General features: G+C 37.1%; 1 protein-coding gene across 2 annotated transcripts in view; it reads right to left on the bottom strand.

Moving 5' to 3' along the window:
- LOC145668998 (photoreceptor-specific nuclear receptor-like) overlaps nucleotides 1-23,027 on the bottom strand; it is a 164,783-nt gene extending 141,756 nt beyond the window's left edge. The window contains exon 1 of one of the 2 annotated variants that reach the window (XM_081737320.1): nucleotides 22,855-23,027. In XM_081737320.1, coding sequence (XP_081593446.1) covers nucleotides 22,855-22,999 — 145 coding nt within the window. In that variant the 5' untranslated portion in view covers nucleotides 23,000-23,027. The remainder of the gene's footprint in view (nucleotides 1-22,854) is intronic. The other variant, XM_081737322.1, reaches the window with a different exon arrangement.
- Between the last annotated feature and the right edge of the window lie 294 nt (nucleotides 23,028-23,321).

Genomic DNA, 23,321 nt, shown 5'->3' with positions numbered 1-23,321 from the left:
TAATAATAATAATAATAATAATAATAATAATAATAATAATAATAATCTTGCACCAGGAACAGCGAATACGTGCAAGTGTCTCACAATGACAACAAATGCTGATTCCAAAATGGAAAGCGAATGCACTCGGAGAATCGAAATTAGGGTGTACATTTTGACTGGCTGCCATTTTGCGCAGGGTAATTTTAGAGTCGAGACGTGTTCCGTCTTCTTTCATTTCCCAACAGCTTTCTAACGATATGCTACTTGATCTCCCTTGTCACTTCAAAATTTTGAGTAGGACCCCGTCTGGGGCTCTGAGGAGGACAATGGGACAAATATTTTTACTTTCAATCATTGTACTTTTGAAATGTAGATACGCATATTTTCATGTATTGACATCTGTCTCACCGTTTCAGTTTTTTTTTTTTTCAGGGTGGCCATAGACTTTACTATGACGTTTCTGCTGACATTTTGATCGGCTACCATTTTGCACAGGATAATTTTACAGAGTCGAGACTTGTTTTTTCTTCTTTCATTTCCCAACAGATGTCCAACGATGTGCTACTTGACCCCCCTTACCTTTTGCAATTTTTGAGTTGGACCTTGCTTGGGATCCTGCTGGTGGCCCTGGGACAATACCTTTTGCTTTGAAACGTCGTACTTTTAAAATGATCAAACACATGTTTTCCTGCTTTGAAATCTGTCTCACCATTTTCGATTTATAGGGATGACAACGGATTTTCTGGACACCCTGTATATTCCTGTAACCCACACAGTATATACATTCGAAGTATTTTTATTTCAGTTTCGTAATAGGCGTCACTAGTGCTTTCGATTGGTGTACAAACCATCTTCCACTTCGATATATAATCTCCCCCTCTTCCCTTGTTAGTCCCATGTCTTTATTTTACTCTAGGGCGCCCAATTCTGCTAGTCTTAGTTCTATTTCTTCATTTTACCCTAGACAGCCTAATGTTTTTAGTCTTAATTCCATTTTTTATTTTGCGCAGAGAGCTCAACGCTTTTAGTCTTAGTCCCACGTTTGTTCATTTTACCTTAGAACTTCCAATGCTTTTAGTGTTAGTCCCGCGTTTGTTCATTTTACCCTAGAACTCCCAATGCTTTTAGTCTTAGTCCCACATTTGTTCGTTTTACCCTAGAACTCCCAATGCTTTTAGTCTTAGTCCCACATTTGTTCGTTTTACCCTAGAACTCCCAATGCTTTTAGTCTTAGTTCCATTGCTTCATTTTACCCTAGACAGCCTTATGTTTTTAGTCTTAATTCCATTTTTTATTTTGCGCAGAGAGCCCAACGCTTTTAGTCTTGGTCCCACGTTTGTTCATTTTACCCTAGAACTCCCAATGCTTTTAGTGTTAGTCCCACATTTGTTCATTTTACCCTAGAACTCCCAATGCTTTTAGTCTTAGTCCCATTGCTTCATTTTACCCTAGACAGCCTTATGTTTTTAGTCTTAATTACATTTTTTATTTTGCGTAGGGAGCCCAACGCTTTTAGTCTTGGTCCCACGTTTGTTCATTTTACCCTAGAACTCCCAATGCTTTTAGTCTTAGTCTCACGTTTGTTCATTTTACCCCTAGAACTCCCAATGCTTTTAGTCTTAGTCCCATTGCTTCATTTTACCCTACCAAAAATATTCTTTTTTAAGTACAATTTATAAAAGTATTTGATTTAGAAGACTTTTCTTGATTTTCTGTACTCGAATGCTAGAGGTATCCTTCATTTTCCCGGATTAATTAAAACTTTTCAAGATAAATTAGAAATAGTAGGCTAACAGTGATTCTTCTCAAACCCCATTACCCCAAAGTTTCTGACACGAAACAAATATAATTAAGTTCTTCAAGTCAATCTGTCTACAATGTATCGTTTGCTGAATATTGGGGAATTAAAGGGACGTAAAAAGATGGTTTTTCAAACAATATTCAAGTAAATGCGACTATCAGATTGTCAAATTTGTTATCCGCTGGTCTACAGTCAGAGGGCGCGTTTATACATGTGGAAACGTAATAGATAATCGTACAATTGCCATGTTTGAAATTATGAGTACATTACCCATGTAACAGGGTCCACATATGAGTCTTAATATTATGAAATATGTATGAGATATTCTTTCTCCTTTGATAATGGTTTATACTCTACATCCCTCTCCTCCCCTTCCCCTACCTAGTACATGCAATGTTTGTCCACTAATTACGGACACACTCCTTACTTTCCCACACTAAATGTGTTACGTGACTGTAACAAGATAAAAATAATAAAACATGCTTTTATTTTTTCTTTCCTCTCTCTTTCAACTTTTCCACCTGTTTTGTCCATCGCGGCGGGGACACCATAGAAACCAGAAAAACTATATTGACGGCAGTAATTAACAACCTGTTATACACTCACAACATTCGGTTCAGCATAATTGGTGGTCAGGCTTTGGTTAGGTCACTCAATTTGCATGCGTCATGCATTCATTTATTTTTATTTTCCTTTATTTTTAAAGGGCGTTTTTCAGGAAAGCTTAAATAATAGAATGTATTATAATATTGTCTTATTCATCTTAAGCAGAGTTTCAATTATAATTATTAATGACAATTTGATATATCGTCCCTGAGTCTCGAGAAACTGCTATTTGCAGAAATGGCAACTTTCCAGAAGGGAAAAATGTGGTTTGAGCAGAGATGGAGTGAGTCAGTGGGTCGTGGGTCAGCAGGACGTGATCCACGGCGATCCACCATGACCCACTCTGACCTACCGACCCACTGCATGTATATAAATTACTACAAACTAAATAAGTTATTACAAAATAAAGAGAAATATTATTTAAAAAGTAGTAAACAAGAAACATAGACAACATAATAAGTCATCAATTGCCGTTGAGTTCATTTTTCTAGTCGCTGCCTTAACCTAGATTTTTGAGTAATTGAAATTTTGGTCACACTGTAATTTCTATGGAGGGCAACAATGAAAATTCTTCCGATTCGTATTTTCGGGCGTAGAATAACATTATCTATTATTGTTGTAAGTCACATTTTATTACCTCTTTCCACTTACGAAAAACGGGCAAAAGAAAAAATATTAGTTCTTCAAAAATATTTAGTAGTCTGCCGCCATTCACATAATACGCGGATACAGGAATTCACATAATACGTAAGAAGGCAAGATGTAATACTTTCTGCTCAGATTGTAGTGTACAGACGTGCACCAAGAAATTTATGATAGAAGTAAGTTTGTTTTTATAAGAGAAAGAGTACAGATGAAGTGTAAGATCAAATGTTTATAGAATAAATACTACATCAATCCTTTAACTATTAAACAAGTGTAGTGTTATCGAGAATGTATGTGGAATTAGGAAGTTGGGAAGAGAGGTGCGGACCCGGTGCAAACCCCCGTCGTGAGTGCTTCTGATAGTATATAACTTATTTTTGACCAAAATATCATATAGCGATTTTCGAGGCGCAGGAACGATGTATCGCCTTCGCTAACAGCAATACAAAGCTGCGAGATATGGCAAAAGGTCTTAATGTATAGAGCAGGTAAGTCGGATGTCAACTGTTTGACGAAGGGTCGTATCCCAAAATCTCACCTTTCAGACATAAAGAAAGAAAAAAATAATTACGTAGACAGGAAAACAGTTGAATGTGTAATAAGTCGTCACCTATTCCAGATAATAATTATATGGAATTATGGATCAATTATTTCATATTTAACTTTTACTCCTCTAAGGAATTGTATTCTTTTTCCTTATGTCAGAAAATGTGAGATTTTGAGATATTTCGTCAAATAGTTGACGACACAAAATATAATAATAATAATAATAATGATAATAATAATAATAATAATGATAATAATAATAATAATAATAATAATAATAATAATAATAATAATAATAATAATAATAATAATAATAATAATGATATAAGAATAATAATAAATGAAGCATTCAAATTGAAAACACAGAATATCTACGTCTACCTAAGACAAAAGATCTTCATGGATAATAATATTAAAGAAGAAATTAGCAGATGCATTAAAAGGCCTCATCCCAGCGAAATTGAAATACCGTTAATTTTACAGTAATTATGTGATATCTTCAAATAGATAAAAGATAATTGAAATGTGGAACAAGAGCGCCCTAGACAATATTATTTTGCGTGAGGTACCGTTATCACAAGTCAACTAGAGGCTTTCCGTTTTCAACCGTTTAGTAACGCGAAAATAAATGCCGATTTTCAAAATGGCTCGAAATCGAAAGCAGATAAGTGAGTCGTATAATAACAGTATCTCATGTAAAATGATATTGTCTGGGGCGCTCTTGTTCCACATTTCGATTATCTTTTATCTATTTGAAGATATCACATAATTACTGTAAAATTAGCGGATTTTTAATTTCGCCGGGATGAGGCCTCTTAAGCTAGACTGCCGAGTGCATTCAGAAGCAGTGGCGGATCTAGCACCGGAGCCCTAGACCCTTCCAGTTTTCTGACTGAAAAATTATTTAAGCTATTATTTACATATTTTTTAAGTTTATAGTAAACTAATGATATACCTATCTTAGTCTGGGTTCTGGCTGCTTTCCTCCCCAGTTTTTACCTTCTAGATCCTCCTCTGTTCAGAAGAAACATCTTTAAACTGAATCACTGATTGGAACAAGGGAATAAGTGCATCAGACCTAAGTTTTCAAAAATGAAAAAAAAAAAAAAAACATCGCGAGGCGTTATTTGTATTTGTTTCAAAAAGTGTATAATTGATAACTTGTAGCAAAACAACCAACAAATACTAACAAGGAGAAAGCAGACTTTGGTAAGTGAACTTCGGGGCCATTTTTTGCGAGGAGGTAGTGCACATTTAAAGAGTTAATATTACAAACTGGGAGAGCGCAATGGGCAAAAATAACGGAGAAAAACCGTCTTCAAAAGTTTTCTACTCGCTATATATACTATTCGATGTGCAAATTTATATGAAGTGATGGGGTGGCAGAGTGAGTAAAGTGTACAACTCATATGCGAAGGGTCCCGGGTTCGATTCCCCTTCGAGTCAATGCTTGTTTTGTTTTTTGCTTCAACTAATAAAGTAACCATTTGTAACTATAAATAAAATATTAATTCACCATATGTTTATAATGAATAAAATAGAAATTTTAAAATCACTTGTAAAATCTTTCAATGTTCCATGTTAACTAGCAAGAAAATTTAATCTATCCCGTAAATACACTGATATCACGTGTTGTATTGTGGTTACGACAGTCAACGGCGCCGATTTCTCTGTAAATTTGGGGGGTATTCATAAAAAATACATACAACAATACATATCTTAAAGTAACACATCTACTATCTCAATTTAAAATCGTAAAAGGTTGTACTTATTCCTTTTTTCTAATCAGTGGTTCAATTGAAAAGTAAATTACTGTGTTCAAAGCGCAATTTTTTTCAAAGAATGTATTCTGCCCGTTTCGGCATATTGATCGGAGATGTGGACATGAACAAAATCAAATATTTATCGTCTTTAGCACAAGTACATCGAGATGTAAGTTAGGATTGACTCGCAAAGATAGGCAAAAAAGCACATTAATCATATAAATATGACAGGACTGCCAACTATTATCGTTGAAATTGAACGACTGAAGTGTCAGTGAGTCGAACATATTGCAAGAAAAAATTAAGGTCGGTGGAAAAAAAATCCTGACTAGATACCTGGATACCTGAAAGGATCCAGAATTCTTTCTTGTGCAAGTTGATGCAACGAAATCAAGAAGCGCTCAAGGGAAAAGAATTATTCAAGATAGATGATTGTGGAGAAGAATTGAAGCGACCTTCATTCAGCAGTGAATTAATCATGATTGACTCTGACTGAACACTCAAGAAATTTGCTGATACAAGTTCAAATTCAGTGCAGTTCCGAACTCCGACAATTGCTCCTAAATGACAGCTCCAAAAGTCGAGACCTATTTAAGTGTATTTCTCTCACCGTAGTTAAACCCTATTTCTGAAAATCGTTAGACCAACTGAAATGACCTTTTTAAAAACATCTCTATATCATTTTCTCCAAAGTTGATACCTTGCTGAATCTCCTTTACAAAATCCTAAGGTCCGTTACATAGTCGTCTGGAGCTCCGCGCTACAGATGACAAGATTGTTACATTGGCTCTTACGAGAGCTTACACAGTTTCTCAAAGGCATACGCGCGTGTAGGAGCACCTGCGAGTCTCTATCTCGCTACACCGTACGAAAGGCAGTGTCATTGAGCAAATGGGTACTCATACACAGGGGCGCCGATTTCTCTGTAAATTTGAAGGGGGGGGGGGCATTCAGATGCGGAAGGTATACATATGTGGAAGGATTTTAAGATAAATTGCATTCAAATTATGCCAAATATTGTATATTCATAAATACAATAGGGGCCCCACATGAGCTTTGGGGAGGCCCTCCGGCCCCCCAGGATTGGCGCCCTTGCTCATACAGTCTCACGTAGCAGCCGCTTCTTTTTAAATTTAGAGAGTAAGATGCATAGTAGCAAGAACAAACTGAAGACTGACCCAGAAAGAATTATTACGGACAATGAATTAAGACCATATTTACGGGATCCCTCAAAAACCGCGACAGTCGTGCACAGGCATGGAACGAGATGTGTTAAAGAATTTTAACTTCCTATAAGGATATGCGGGTATGGAGAAGAATGGAGAGAATTAGCTGGGTCGAGTGGAGAACGAATGAGAGGGTGTTAGAAATAGCAAACAGAAAAGAACAGTTTTAGATATTGTTAAGAAGAAGAAGAGAAAATAGTCGGGACATTGGCTAAGAAGGAACTGCATCATGAGGAACGTGCCAGATGATATGGTGGCAGGAAAGAGAGGGAGGGGACAAAGCAGGCTATAATTAATGGACGGTATCATAACAGAAAAAAACGTATGTGAGGACGAAGAGGTTAGCGGAGGACCATGGAGCATGAAAGTTTCTCAGTTGCGGCAAGTGACCTGCCAATAATGGCATAATAGCTATGATAATGATGATGATAAGGATATGGACAGTGAAACAAAGAAAAAGTAGGAAGCAATTTATCTATATTCGTTATAGTCTAACAAATCATGCCCCAGGTGCAATGACCGTGGCTCGTAGCGAATTTTTGAAGTACCATATCTTCATTCAGAGGGGAGAACGCCATTGGCATTACTAAGATATTTTGGTAGGGGTTTTTATTTTTTTAGTCTTTTCTCCATTATGCTGTGAACTTAAAAAGTTTTATGTATTTTAACTCTATAGCGTCATGCCATAGATCAGTGAAATTCTAATATATCATACATTTGTTTAAAATTATGTATTTCCTATGTTCTTTTGCTACTTACGAGGAAACCGACTCAAGTGTGACATGAAATTGTGGACGAGTTTATGTGGAATCGAAGTGTTTTTGTGAACAATGAATTACATTAGAGGGAAAAACTCTCGATCTCAACCGTTCCGGAGATATAGAGGGGTAAAAGGAAAGCTGGTGCTCTGAAATTTTGTAGATTTTCGGCTATGTTAGAGTGAATATCTTTGAAAATTTCATTTAAACGTTAAGAAAGATGCACCAGAGCGAATGAAAATGCTGTTGAATGTTGAGGTGAGTGGCTTAGTTTTTACCCGGGGCCGGTAAAAGAAGGGCCTATGAGGAATAACGCCATTGATGCGAAAAACAAAATTGTATGATATTACTTGCTAATATATCATGTTGTGAGTATGTACAAAATAAGAAAAAGTTATATGAAAATATATTAATTACGTTATTACTGTATGTGAAGAAAAATAGTGCCAAAGCGCTATAGAAGAACAAATCAAATAATATGAAACACAAACACATATTGTTGCAAACGTCCACCATTTTGGAAATTTTTCATCCTATTTGACTGATAATGCTTTTATTCGATTCAACGTACCAAGAAGCCTATACATAGGCACCTTACACGCCTATTTCAGGCAACAATTAAACTCCGCTGTTCCGCCTTCCCCTCCACAACATTCTTCCCCAAGAATTTTTATGGACTCTTCGGTTTTGCAACGCTCATGTCTAATGCAACGTATTAGTAAAGTTTCGTAGATGAAGGAATTCTTCATTTTAAAAGTCTGTCTACTATTGTTACATATTCAAAACAGCAAAATATCGGAGCACCAGCCTTCCCCTTATTCCTATATATCTCCGGAACGGTTGAGATCGAGGGTTTTCGCCTCTAATGGGTTTAATTGTGCACGAAAATACTTCATTTGCGCATAAACTTGTGATGAGCAAATGCAAGACGAAGACCAAGACCAAGATCTGGGTGGTCTTGATCTTGGTCTTGCACACCCAGTCTTGGTCTTGGTCTTGGTCTTGGTCTTGCTTGCAAGAGTCTTACAAGTCTTGCTTTTAAGAAATCTTAGGCTTTTCGTAAGTAAATTTTACTCTGGATATGAGGAATAATAAATTCTACAATGCACCAATAGCAACGGAAATACAATGTATGTTTCTAAATGTAATATAGTTTACCTTCGTGTAAGTATGATGACAGTGTCAACATAGGTGATCACCTTTACTTTTTAATGGGTGCCCACACTTCACTACTTGTAAGATAAGTCACAACGTTTCGTAATCTTGTTATATTTTTAATAGATCCAATATTCCACTGGTTCCCAAACAGGGAGGCTACCCCTGAGACGCATGAAAGAAAATCAAGAGGCATAGATTACTGAAATACCATGAATTGCAAAATTATTTTTACATTCTAAAGGCATCAGATCTTTTTTCTTTTCAACCACGATAAGCTAACCTTTGCATTGAACAAACTTCCAATTAAATATTGAGATTTTGTTTTATTGATTCCAATATGTACTCTATGAGGCAGAAATATGGATCTTAGGCAAAAACGGGGCATGGAGAAAAAAGTAGAGAATTAGCTGGATTGAACGGAAAATGAATGACAAGGTGTTAGAAATATTAACAGAAGGGGAGAAAAGAAGAATTTTTAGATGTAATTAAGAGGAGGAAGAAAAACTGGTTGGGACATTGGCTGAAGAGGGACTGTATTATTGAGGGACGTGCTAGAGGGTGTGGTGGAAGGAAAGAGAGGGAGAGGGAGAGGGCGAAGGAGACTAGTTGAAGGAAGGTATTAAAACAGAAAATTGCTATGTCAACACAAAGAGACTAGTTGAAAACAACCGCACATCGAAGCTTCTCAGTTGCAACAAGTGACTCGCCAATAATGGCAGAAAACTAGGGATGCACGCGAGACGCGAGAAGTCTCGTCTCGTCTCGCATTTGCGAGACGAGACACGAGACGAGAGTGAAAATTTTATGCGAGATGCGAGACGAGACGCGAGACAAGACTCGGTTCAGTCTCGCGAGACTTCTCGCAGTCTCGCAACATGTATGAATTACAGTTAATTGTATATTTAGTGATTTTACATTTATTGAGTTTTCTAAGTTGAGCGTTAATGCCTCCAGGAACAAAAAAGTGATTGGGGCAATACACATTTTATGAGATTTATTATTATTCAAGGTTGATTTTCAGAATTAAAGCCTTCTTTAGTTTCTAAAAAAAGAAAAGTTTTGTAAATTGGAAATTTATTATAGCATCGATTTAGGACTTTATTTTGCGACACAAACACATACACGTGGGCGCGCACGAATACATGAACTTCTGTTTTTAGTCTAAAAAGCGAAAAAGACTCCCTATTGCTGCCAAATGTGATATTTCTGTTGTTTCTGTCTTTTTCACATTACTACTAGCGATTAATGTTGGGGGATGGCGGGGAAATCCCCTCTCGTCAAAGTTTATCCCCGGCCCGGCTCGCAGAAATAACATGATATTTTTACATGGAATCAGTATTTTCTTTCTATATATTTATTAAAAACATCCCTCTCTAGTTCGGAAGTTTAATTCAAACACTGGTTTGGTAGGATGGCCCTATAGGTTTGGTGGAAGATGGTAGGAATGGCCCTATATCTGTCAGTAATTTTATTTTCTAGATCTAGCAACAGTATATAAGTTGAAAGCGAAAGTTGGTAAAATGCGATAATGCAACATTGCTACAAGCGCGAACGAACCGAAAAAATTGGGTCGTATTGTGTTGTGAGGAGTTCTTTTGTTGTCTACAAGCGCTTTTGGTGGTATAAAAACGACCAAAACGTGTAAATGTTGATAGTGGCGACGATATTTTAGAAGAGCCAAATATTGCTGGAGATCTCTAAGCTGGAAAACAATGTTGGATCCAGCAACAATTTATGCTGGTTTTGCTGTAAATTATGCTATTAATTTGACGAAAATTAATGGTCCAGCAATCAAATTCCAGCACAACTTTTCTTTTAATTTGGAGCGGAGAGGACACAAGTTCGGATACCATGTTGAACTCTAGATTTAGTCTCCTTAGGATATTATGAACATTCATTCCATGGAAAGCAATGGCAAACCACCATGGATTCACCTTGCCAAGGGACTTTTAGGTCAAATACCTGCCTTCGGACAGAATATCACATCATCATTCATTAACAGCCATAGAATAACACATTGCAAAATTTTGACCCAGAATATATGCGAGACTGCGAGACCATGTGAGAAAGTCTCGTGCGAGACGCGAGATGAGACTCAAAATTTTATGCGAGACGCGAGACGAGACTTCACATTTGCGAGACGAGACGAGACGCGAGACGAGACCAACATTTAAGGCTGCGAGACGAGACGAGACTTTTTCATTTCTCGTCTCGTCTCGTCTCGCATGCATCCCTACAGAAAACCTATAATGATTATGGTGATTATACGTTTGGCAATATTGGCCAAAAAAGAGAGATAAAAATTAAAATAATACTGATTATAATCAAAACTCTTGATATTTAAGAATAATTTGAGTGAAAATTGAAAAGGGTTCAACTGTCTATGTCTTTTGTGCAAATTGACATAAATATTTTATTTTTGACCTATATTAGAAATACAAAATAACGGCATCAAACTCCAAGTTTTTTGAAATAACTGCAAAATCACTCTCACTTGTGAATATTGATTATTTATTGTTGTATAATGTTATATCGTTCAATAAACGATGTACCGTATACACAAGGAGGCTAAAAGTTATATTGATAAACAATTACTCAACGTATAAGCATCCGCCAATGAAATCAAATTTGCGATCACATGCACTAAGTTTTTGTCAATGTCATGAAAATGTTATTTCGATATTAATTTTAAGAGTACATATTAAGAATTTTCAACGGATGCTTGAGCCTCGGAGCCAAGGCCATACCCATGTCAGGCACGTGGCCAGGATTTCGTGAAGAGGGTGGGGCTGTCCATGACATGAAATACTGTGGTCATCACAACAGGGGCTCGATCATTCTAAACTATTACATTGATTCGTTCAGCCAGGATTTCGTAACAGAAGAGGGGGGGGGGGCGTGACATGAAATTCTGAATGCCCAGGATCTCGATCAATCTAAACTACTTTACTATCAACATATATGGGTTTGTTAGGACAATAAAATGAGGATATGTTGGTAAGTATTTTAATAACGAACTATGAGAAATCTTGAGTAAAATAATAATAAAAAAAAGTACTGAAAAAGATTTTACAATATTTACATCCTTCCTCTGTTCATTCAAATATAACAATTTTCCTTTCATTATGACCCCAACTATTATAAAAAGTACATATTCACTATTATAAAAAGTACATCTCAATAATGTCTTGTAAAATATTTTACAATATCTGCGTTCCTTTCTCTGTTGAATCAAATGTTAACAGAACTTTCTTTCCACATAAATTTTTGTTTTTATCATTCCGTCAACTACTGTCTGTTTCAAATGACAGGTTAAAGGAGCAGTAGAAAATTGTTTTTGAAATAACATGTTTGATACTGCAAGAATGCGATGACGAAAATTTATGATAAAAAATGTCCACGTTGTTACACAACGGTACTATACTTTCGGAAGCTTGAAATCTCCCTTGAAATCCCTCTGACTAGTAGCAGAAATTCTGAGAATTCCGTAACTCTTCTAGAAATTCTGAGAATTCCGTAACTTTTCTAGAAATTTCAAATTCCCTGACTCTTCCAGGATACCTCGATCACCTCGCCACCATGTATTTCAAGTAATACAAATTTCCTCATAAGAAAGAGTAACCAAAAGCTTCCTGATTTTTTTAAAATTTTTAACGCGATCCTTCTTTTTCTCATTTCATTTTCTCATCCTTCCTTATTTTTTGAATTTCTGGTATCGAAGGGGGGGGGGGCGGACCCCTTAGCTACGTGCCTGCTAATGTAGTCGGAATCTATGGTGTACTGGATTACCGATGTTTAATACTACATTTCTTTTTAGTATTGGAAGAAGAACACCACTATAATGTTTTGAAATGAAATGAAATATTTAATTTAACGTCTCTCGATTATGCATCGAGGCTAAGGGAGACGGTGGTGATGAGAAATGAATGAAATAGTGGAATGAAGAAAGTTGAAGGAAACGGAAAAAACCCGAGAAAAATCCACGCACACGGTGTTTGTCCACCAAAAAAGCTCACATGGAGCAAGATGACACTTGTGAGTGACTTGAAAACGAGCAATAACTACAGAATACGCGAACCGATTCAGGAAACGACATCTGTAGCTATATGCTACAGGGGCAGATCGAATCACACGGATTGCATAAACTATTGGGAACACATTCACTCCAGCGGCATTTTTACTAAAGCCAAGAAGTTCAAGTGAAAGATGTAATGATATTTCCCCTTCCTTTTTACATTCTATAAAAATTCAAGTAGTGCCGGTACTTGTGCAAGACTGTTACGCAAGAGTCTTGGTCTTGCAGGTATGGTCTTGGTCTTGGTCTTGGTCTTGCACCCTTGGTTTTAGTCTTGGTCTTGCAACGGGATTCCTGGTCTTGGTCTTGGTCTTGAATCGGATTCCTGGTCTTGGTCTTGGTCTTGCATTGGGATTCTTGGTCTTGGTCTTGGTCTTGCAACGGGATTCCTGGTCTTGGTCTTGGTCTTGCATCGGGATTCCTGGTCTTGGTCTTGGTCTTGCATCGGGATTCCTGGTCTTGGTCTTGGTCTTGCATCGGATTCCTGGTCTTGGTCTTGGTCTTGCATCGGGATTCCTGGTCTTGGTCTTGGTCTTGCATCGGATTCCTGGTCTTGGTCTTGGTCTTGCATCGGGATTCCTGGTCTTGGTCTTGGTCTTGCATCGGATTCCTGGTCTTGGTCTTGGTCTTGCATTGGGATTCCTGGTCTTGGTCTTGGTCTTGCATCGGGATTCCTGGTCTTGGTCTTGGTCTTGCAACGGGATTCCTGGTCTTGGTCTTGGTCTTGCATCGGGATTCCTGGTCTTGGCCTTGGTCTTACATCGGAATTCCTGGTCTTGGCCTTGGTCTTGCATCGGGATTCCTGGTCTTGGTCTTGGTCTTGCATCGGGATTCCTGGTCTTGGTCTTGGTCTTGCATCGGATTCCTGGTCTTGGCCTTGGTCTTGCATCGGGATTCCTGGTCTTGGTCGTGGTCTTACACAAACTGCAAGACCAAGACTCTTGCGCTCATCACTAGCGACTACATTTATCTAGTATTGAAGAGGTAATATTCTACACCCGAAAAGACGACAAGTAATTGTAAAATACTTGCACCTATATTTTTTAGAAAATGAAATGAAATGAAATCTTTAAGTTTTACGTCCTACGATTATGCCGGCTACGCTAAAGGAGACGATGATGATAATAAATGAATGAAATAGTGGAACGAAAAAAGTGGGAGGAAACGGGAGAACTCCGAGAAAACCCACACACACAGTGATTGTGCACCACAAAGCTCACTTGGCGCGAGCTGGGATCGAACTAAAGACCCCATACACCAGAGGTGAACGCTCTACCATTGAGTCACTGCAGGTCACTTATTTTCAGAAAAAAATTATAGAAATAGATTGTTATATATATATAAGATAAGGAGCACAGATGAAGTGTAAGATATTTTTTTTTTATGTTACATCAATCATTTCCCTGTTAAACAAGTATATATAGTTTTATTGTGGAAGTGTAGAAATGTATGCTGAGTTAAGAAGTTTTTTGGGAGGGGTGTCCAAACCAGGTGCACTCCCTATGGATACCCCTGTCTTCAATTACGTCACTTTATTCAGTTCAATATGATCTATCATCTGATCTTCGGACAATATCTCAAAAGAAATTAAAGTTTGAAAGATTATTAATATTTTTGGCATTATCTCATTATCCATATTACCGTTCTGTTGTCTTGCTGGTGTCATAATCAAGAGTTTTAGGGTATAATTCCATATCATTTTCACTTTAATGGGTGGTGGTCAGGCCCGTATCCAGAGGGATCCAGGGGGCCGGCCCCTTCCTAAATTTTTGCTGGCCCCCTTAAATTTTCATGGTAGGCTTGGAAATGGTTTCTGTATTTCCAACACCACCTAATTTGCTTTTCGCTCGACCCAGCTAATTCACCCCAGACTTCTCCATATCCACATTTCGAAAGCTTCCAGCGATTTAAGAGTCTCTATCACTGCGAAATTAAAATACGCTAATTTTACAGTAAGTATGTGATATCTTCAAAAGATAATCGAAAAGTGGATCAAGACCTCCCTAGACGATGTTATTTTGCGTGAGTTACTGTTATCACGAGTCACCTAGTAGCTTTTCGTTTGCTGTTATTTAGAAACGCGAAAATAAATGCCGATTTTCTAAGTGGCTGGAAATCGAAAACAGATAAATGAGTCGTGATAACGGTATCTCACCCAAAATAATATTGTCTAGGGAGGTCTTGTTGCACTTTTCGATTATCTTTTATCTATTTGAAAATATCACATAATTACTGTAAAATTAGCGGTATTTCAATTTCGCAGTGATAAGGCCTCTTAAATCATTTTTGAGTAATGTCCATGTTTCTGCCCCATACAAGTATAATACTTCACACGAAACATTTTATGGTTCTTTTTCTCAACTCTTTATTCAAGGTTGCACAAAATAGTGTCTTCTTTCTCCTCAAGACTTCTTTCGCCATTCCTATCCTTGCTTTTATTTCACGTTCACACTTCATATCATCACTAATAATATTACCTAGGTATCGAAAATTAGTCTTGTTGTATCCCTAACGCTATTACTTCTATATTTAGCACCAACCGCTTCATTCCAATCAGTAGCGTAGCCAGGATGTGTGTTTGGGGGGGAGCAAGTGCTGTTATAGGTACATATAGAAACATTACAAACAAAGAAATATATAAACATAAAAATATATAAAAAATTACAAACGCCAAAGTACATTGTCGGACCTCTTTGGGGGGCGGCCCCTCTGCCCCCTCTTCCCTACGCCACTGATTCCAATCACCATGAGTTTTGTCTTTCTAATATGTGTTGACAATTTCCGCATTGTATGAAATTCATAAATCGAAGCGAGCGTATAAGCGAGCTGAAAAAATGGGGTATATTGGATTTTTCATGAATTTGTGTGTATCTGCGTATTTGTTCCACTGTAACTTTTGTACAGTTCATCCGATTTCGAGGAAACTTAGTGTCTGCTTTCTCTCGACTTTAAGTCTATTGTTTCACGTCGACATAACAAGAATAACGAGATAAAATCCAGCCTCACTTGGAAAAATTGCACTGTACATTAATTGATAACAAAACTATTTCTATGATAGTTTTCGTCAGGGTTGGCTGGTTTAAACCAAGGTGGCTTAAACCAGTTTTTTTTTTTCAAACAAACCAACTGGTTTAAAAACCAAAAAACGAAAAATGTTCGTAAAAGTGTAAGTGTTCGTAAAATCTTGATGAACACACATTTGTGGGTTATCACGTTTCACTCCAGTATATTATTCGTATTATATTCAGACCTAAATTTCCCATTCATTACTCAAAGAGATTATTCTACAAAAGCAACTTTCGTTTCTTTTTCTTGTTTTATACCGTAAGTTTATGAATGTTTCTTTTGTGATTTTTTATAGTTTATTATTATTATTATTATTATTATTATTATTATTATTATTATTATTATTATTATTATTATTATTATTATTATTATTATTATTATTATTATTATTATTATTATGCAATTACAATCAAAGGAAAATTCTAAATCTTGTTTCGTTTTTTAATAATGTTTACTCTTGATAAAATACATCGAATTACCGTACTTTTTGGGGGGGGGGTCATACAAACCCCACGAGAGACATTTATTGAAATGAGAAGTATCTTTGGTATCTGTTTATGTATAAATGGGTCAGAGCCAAAGTGGACTCAAATAATTCTTATCTTTATTCACTTTTACTGATATCAAATTAAGTTGTCGTATTTCTTTAACTTGGACTAATAAAAGTCGTAGTGAACTAACTTGCACTTAAATAGTTCTTCTATACTCTGCAGTATTTTGAAATTGTCCATAATTAAGTAATTCTGTATAATGGTATCACTTGTGCAACTGTTTATCTTTTTGTCCTATTCAAATGACTCTTGACAATTATATTAACAAGTATGTATTATAAAGATTAATACAACGTATTTTTACCAGGAGTCCTTCGTGAGTGAGTCGGTAGATGTATCGCATTTGTAGACAATTAGTCCCGGCTTCGAGTTCAAATGGAGGACAATTTCTCTCAGATGTAAGCCGAGAAAAGGTTTGGATTCAGTTTTAAGCTTATGTGAACCCTTCCAGCATAACCCTATTGTTGCATAATAACATCAAGGCGAAACAAACTTTTTCTGTCCATATGCAATATAAATATATAGAGCAATTTATTTAAACCAAAAAAATCTGGTTTAAACAAAAAAAAGTTTAAACCAAAAAATCCGTTTTTTATGTTTTTTCAATAAAAACCATGGTTTTTGCCAACCCTGGTTTTCGTTTTTCTTTTTTTTTTAAAAAAAACTATTTTACTGCATTTTACTATGGCATCTGTTATTTTATGGGTTAACGATCATACTTATTGGGATTTAAGGGTCGTAGTGGCTCAGTGATGGTGCTTAGGGTCCCTGGTTCGATCCCAGTTCGCGCCAAGTGGACTCTGTGGTAGACAAACACCATGTGCATATGTTTTCCTGGAGTTCTCCCGTTTTCTTCCACTTTCTTCATTCCGCCACTTTCATTCATTTCTCATCGTCACCGTCTCGTTTAGCCCAGACACATAATCGTGGGACATAAAAATCAAATATTTCATTTCATTTATTGGGATCGAAACTCATCAAAATAACAGATTAATTTATTCAATCATAAAATATCTATAATATGTTCCGCGATAAGTTTCATAAAAATTATCGGATTTTCTGGATGATAAATATGATGTGTTCTGTTTGAGATTTCAGAAATTGCTTCCATTGCTTTGGGCTGAAACTAGTCACAATTGTCCCTCTACCTCCCCCCTCCCTCGCCTCAAACACACACACACACACACACACACACACACACACACACACACACACACACACACACACACACATATTTTGAAAAGCATATTTAACTTTTCGCAAGTTATCCGATTTTCGCAAAATATGACATATGCCTTTTCCTTTTCTTTCTTCGAAGCTTTCAAATTCAGTTTTCAATTCATTGATTCAGGATAACTTGACTTTTTTTTTTTTTTTTTTTTAAGCATGAAACATGAAGTTGATTTGCTTGAGACTTAAGAACTATTCAAATTTGTTTGAATTGAAATATCCCCTCCTTCTCTGACTTCAATTTGAAAATTGCAATAGGAAATCACAACTGATCATGATGACTTAAGACGTTTGATTGTTCTTTAGATTAGGATTAGGATTTAGATTTCTTGCTGCTCCCGCCAAGTGAACTTTGTAGCGGACAAACACCGTGTGCGTGGATTTTCTCGGGGTTCTCTCGTTTCCTCCCACTTTCTTCATTCCACCATTTCATTCATTTCTCATAGAAAAAAGTAATCACCGTCTCCTTTAGCCTAACCGGCATAACCATGTGACGTAAAACTCAAAGATTTCATTTTTTTTTTTTAAGATTTCTGGGCTTTCGGCATCTATGCCTATTTAGCTCGTCACGTACGTACATGAAGAATGATGTCCCTCAGCGATCACACTTTCCGATGAAAAGAAAGGAAGCGGCAGGGACTTGTATGTTAGGTACCATCTCGGCATTTACCTGGTGTGAATGAGGGAAACTCAGGAAGAACCCCACTCAAGATGACTGGCCTGAAAAAGCTGTTACACTTTTCGACCGAGTGTCCCCACTAGGAATCGAACCCTGGACCGCTTTCACCAATCGAACCCTGGACCGCCACGCGGGGTCACTAATTGTTGTTTAGAAATAGGCAGAAAGAGCTCATGGACGTTTCCCTCTTTGATCAAATTGTTCTAAATCTCAATTTTAATTTCGATTCTGCTCAGATTTAGATTAGAAATGTCTAGTTTCTGTCCCTCAGTTAGCGGGATTTTATTTTTACATAAATTCTAAGATGCTTTCTTGGTTTCTCGCAAAGTAAACAATCACATGCATTAGCGGGACGGAACATAGAACAAGTTACTGTCGTAATTATTGTCTCGTGATGAATTTCCCAAAAATCTTATGTTTTTTTTTTTTTTTTCATTCCAAAATGATTCAAATGCCTAAAAACTGAATTAATCAGTAGCTGTAGTTCTAAGTAGTGGATTGTTATTTTCCAGATGGTAGAGGGCTATCTCATTCATTTTGGCGCAGTCCACACTAAGATCACGAGGAGGGGGGGGGCATGGTGTCTCAATGCTAGAGCTGTTACCTCTGGTGAGTGGGGTCCCTGATTCGTTCCCTCCCAAGTAATTTTGAGGCCGTAACATCGTGTTCGTGGATTTTCTCGGGATATTCCTGTTTCCTTCCACATCCTCATTTCACCAATTTATTCCATAATCATTCACTTCCATTAATCAGGTACGTTAAACTGAAAGATTTCAATTCAAGATTTCACGATAAAGTCATGGCAATTTCCATATGGCTTCGTTAGGGTACTTACGCTTTGCTTCATTTTATTCTGCCTTGCACGTACTGTTGGAATATAGCAGGGGTGCCCACAAGGGGGGGCTATGACGCAAACTGCGTCATTGAAATATTTGGGGGGGTTAAAAATCTATATAAATATGTTTGAGGGGGTGTAAAAATTAATCGAAAAGATTTTTATTCATGGAAGAACACCTATGGATAGACAATTGCGGGGGGGGGGCGTCATGGACATAAAGGGGGGGGGCACCACTGAATATAGCCTATGTTTAATTACCTTTAAGTGTCCTAAAACTGCAACATCTAATCTTTAACAAGCATCCAATTATTATTTCTTTACTTATGTGCATGTAGAATAAGAACGGAATTATCCACACCATGTGCTCCTGAAATTTGCAGGAGTACGGCTTCCCCAGCCCCTGTGTTTCTGTGTCGCCACCCATACTGGTATGACAATTTATATGCCGTACTTATCAGCAGAGGTACGGTATCTTTTATATCTATGGTGCTAGATATACTTGGCAACTGCTTTCGGTACTTTCTCCAATATCAATACTTGGCCTTATTTTGTCTACATGGCCTTATGTGGCTCAAGGATCTTATTATTACCACTAGGGATGCGCACGAGACAAGATTTGTGCCTGTCTCGTCTCGAAAATGTGCTGTAAAAGTGATGTCTCGACTCAAAAAAATGTATATTTTTCTATTGGAAGAGCCGTGTCTCGACTCGAATTTTGTCAGGAAAATCCTGTCTCGACTCGTCTCGTGCGCATCCCTAATTACCACTAAAATCCTCCGTTTTAAATGGGACATTTGTATATTATGAACGTCTAATGCTTTATCGCTATCTATGTATCACTGCCTCCTATTTTGTCTACAATAGAAAGTACCCGTATTAAATTACAGTAGATTGCTGACAAACGCCCTGACATCCTAACGTTGTTCATTTACGTTGGAGTTGTACTAAAAGAATAGGTTGTGAGAAATAATAATGATTGACGTTAAAATAATAATGATTTATATTAAAATAATGATAATTGATCCAGTATTTTAAAAATAATCTAATGATTGGTAATAATAAAATAATTGTGGGTGATATTAAAATAGTAGGCTAATAATAGATATTAAAAGAAACATCAATAATATCGTTTAATCATTATTTATTTTAATATGAACCTCATTCCTTGAATTTACAACAATGGAAGTACTGATAGCGTTGAAGTTTTTACACTATATCTAGTGATCACTTTATCAATTTATAGTTTTACAATCACTTTATCAATTTATAGTTTTTGTACAGTCACGAAAGAAAGTATTGTTCAGTTGACAAAATTTCTTTTCCTAATAACTCAAGAATAAATTAATCTATTAGAGTACCGATTTTGGCAAGTTATCAAACTTTAACTATTCTAAAGATAACGACAAAAAGATCCAGATTAATTCATTTGTTCCCGAGTTAATGGGAAAAAGAAAATTTAGCAACTGAAGAGAATACTTTCTTTTCCGTGTGTACTATGAATCGTGTAACAGTACAACAGGATTTGAGATCAAAGACTTTCCTGTACTAGTGCTGTCTACGAGTCTCTTTCCAGCTCCATTCTCATCTCAAAAACGAGACGAGAAATAGGTCTTATGTGTCATGTTTCGTCTCGACAAAATAATGACAATTTTCATCTTGTGTCGAATTTAAACATTTACATCTCGTCCCGGTTCTCGCGACGAGACAATCATCATCTGGTGAGCAAGGCTACAATGGAGTGACTTAAAGATTACCATATGTAGGTATCTTCCTGACAGGGGCGTCATTTAGGGGGAAGGAAGGGGAATTTGCCCCCTCCCAAGAGTTTGAGGAATAGATATATTTTAATCGATTGTCTACTAATATTTCTATACTAGTACAAAACGTGAAAGTCTAATGTCAGTGGTGCTCTTGCCCCCTTCAACGAAGACTGAAATGACGCCCCTCCTTCCTGGCCGTCTGTGGCATTGCAGACGCGAGAGTAGTTAAACATAGGAGATATTCAAAGTCAGTTGCTACAATATAGAGGGTACAGAAGATAGTGCATGCATATTTGGCTACGACTATATTTTCTTTAGTCTAAATGGGAGACCTGGGGTCGGTTCCCGGTGGGAGTTCATGTGCTACGTTAAGCTGTAGGTCCATATCTCATATAGCCTCGCTGCTGAAGGAAACGCTAAGCTGAAAATCAAATTCAAATTCAATTCTTTACAGATAATCTAAGTTTCCCCTTTCAGAAATATTTCAGTTTTACGTCCCTCGATTGTCTCCTGCAGGCCATGGGAAGCAGATAATTATTGAGGGAGAATTTCTTGCTGTCTACATGGTTATTGTACTAGCCTTCGACACGGAAAACCCAGGTTCGATTCCCAGTAGATCATGTGGTTGGAATCCCAGCTTAAGCTGTTGGGGGGTTTCATTCCTCACATAGCCTCGGTGCTGAACGGGACCTAAAACTCTAAATTAGCCTACCAATTATTGAAAGTAAATGATGACATAATTTGTGGAATGAGAGTGTAGGAGGAAACGAGGAAATTTTGAGAAAATTCATAGAGACGATGTTGCCCAGCCATCATAAACTAACGTACAAACAGGAACTGCTTGCTCGCGAGGTGAGCATTCTACTACCGAACTACCCTGCTACCCCCAAATCTCTACAATATTAGAGACAGTCAGAAAAAAAAATAGGTAAAATTGTTTCATCTCTCCATTATCTATACTATCTATATAGGCAGAACAGCGCCCTTAGGATCAGCATAACTTCCAAAATTTTGAATTTTATTTTAAAAATTCGTACGCGACTGAAGACACCCGAATTTCGACTTGATAATTCTTTCACTTCAAAATCTGGCCCAGATGATGTTAAAAGAGAGAGATAGAGAAACGGTGCCTCTAGGATTTTGCAAAACTTTATATTTTATGATGGTAATAAGCTTGAAGGCTTGAAGACCAATAAATCTTGTTACATAAGATAGCAAGAGACAGCGCCGTATTTATACAAGGACCCAGCTGGAGGGGTCAAATTTTTCTAGGAAGTTTTTACCTCAGATATTTGACGGCAAAGATTGATATTGAGGGGGTAGCAGTCTCTAATAAACCAGACCAGCAAAAGTGTTAAATACAGCCCTGGCAACAGATAGTTTAAATCAGCGTTTCTCAAACATTTTCAAGTGGGGGCCACTTTTGTTAGAGAGATCCAGAATGATCCACGGACCAAGGTACTCTTGTCTCCTTCGAAAGCCTTTTTTAATTTTATTTTTTTTTACATAAGTTAATGCTAGTAGGCCTACACTATTAAAAAAAATAGTGGGGCCTAATACTTAAAATTCCCTTAATTTTATAATTATAGAGTAATAGAAGAAAATACTAGAATAATAGAAGACAATTTTATAATAATAGAACAAAATACATATTTAGTTTTTTCTTAATAATTGAAAGATACCAATAATATGTTATTGTAATAGATTTAAATAGTAGGCTATGCAATACGCTACTCAAGAATTCTCTTAATTTTCTCCTGTCTTTTTAGGAGTGGTCTGTCCGCAGACCACAGTTTGAGGAACGCTGGTTTTTAATAAAGGAATGGAATGTAAAAATAGGCTATGAAAGTAAGTGGCGACCCTTTGGACCACTTCATGATAAAGAAAGTGTCAATATTGTCGGCATGATCAAAATTTATATTTAATTCTTATTATGTTTTTATTTTATTCAGTACACAAATGTAAACTCGGGAGAATATTCAACGAAATGTTTGAGTCAAGTATTAAAATGAATGACAGTCATTACTGACGGTTCAAGCTGTCCTAAACATCATGTTAAAAGTTTATTTATCATAATCAGTATTGATGTTTGGCTGATTAAGGATAATTATGAAAGAATATGTATATCTAGGTAATTATTTATCAAACGAAAATACGTAATTTGACTTACTTGGCAAATTGTTGGCTTGAGTGCGCGCCGCCAATTTTAATCTGTGAATAAACAGTAGTTTGACCTGATCTCCCGACTCCAGTGACCTGTTCACGTAGCCCTGGTGACAAGTGGCAAAAGGCAACAAGCCCTGGCCACACGACATACACGACCAACCAGCCCCTCCCTCCCCCTCGTACTCGCTCAATTAACAACAAGGACGCGTGACACTACGTCATCAGCGCCTGTAGCCAATCGCCTGCGTGTGTCGAAGCCACGGTTTAGCCACGCGAGCCCTCGGACCGCAGAGCAGCTTAGCTAATGTGCCGATAGGGTTCTCTTTAGTCGCCTGAGCGACCTCTGTTGGTGAAAGGTAGAGTGGCCGGCGTGTGACGTGTCCCACTGAGGTTGTCGGTGATTAGCTGAGAGCAAAGCTTTGAGGCGTGGCCTTTTGACTCAGAAGGGGATTGGCCAAGAGGTTACGTTTC

This window comes from Thermobia domestica, chromosome 13 (assembly GCF_964235325.1).
Source record: "Thermobia domestica chromosome 13, izTheDome1.hap1.1, whole genome shotgun sequence".
NCBI lineage: Eukaryota > Metazoa > Arthropoda > Insecta > Zygentoma > Lepismatidae > Thermobia > Thermobia domestica.
Note: the sequence above shows the minus strand (reverse complement) of the source record. Positions and strands in the feature narration are given on the sequence as shown.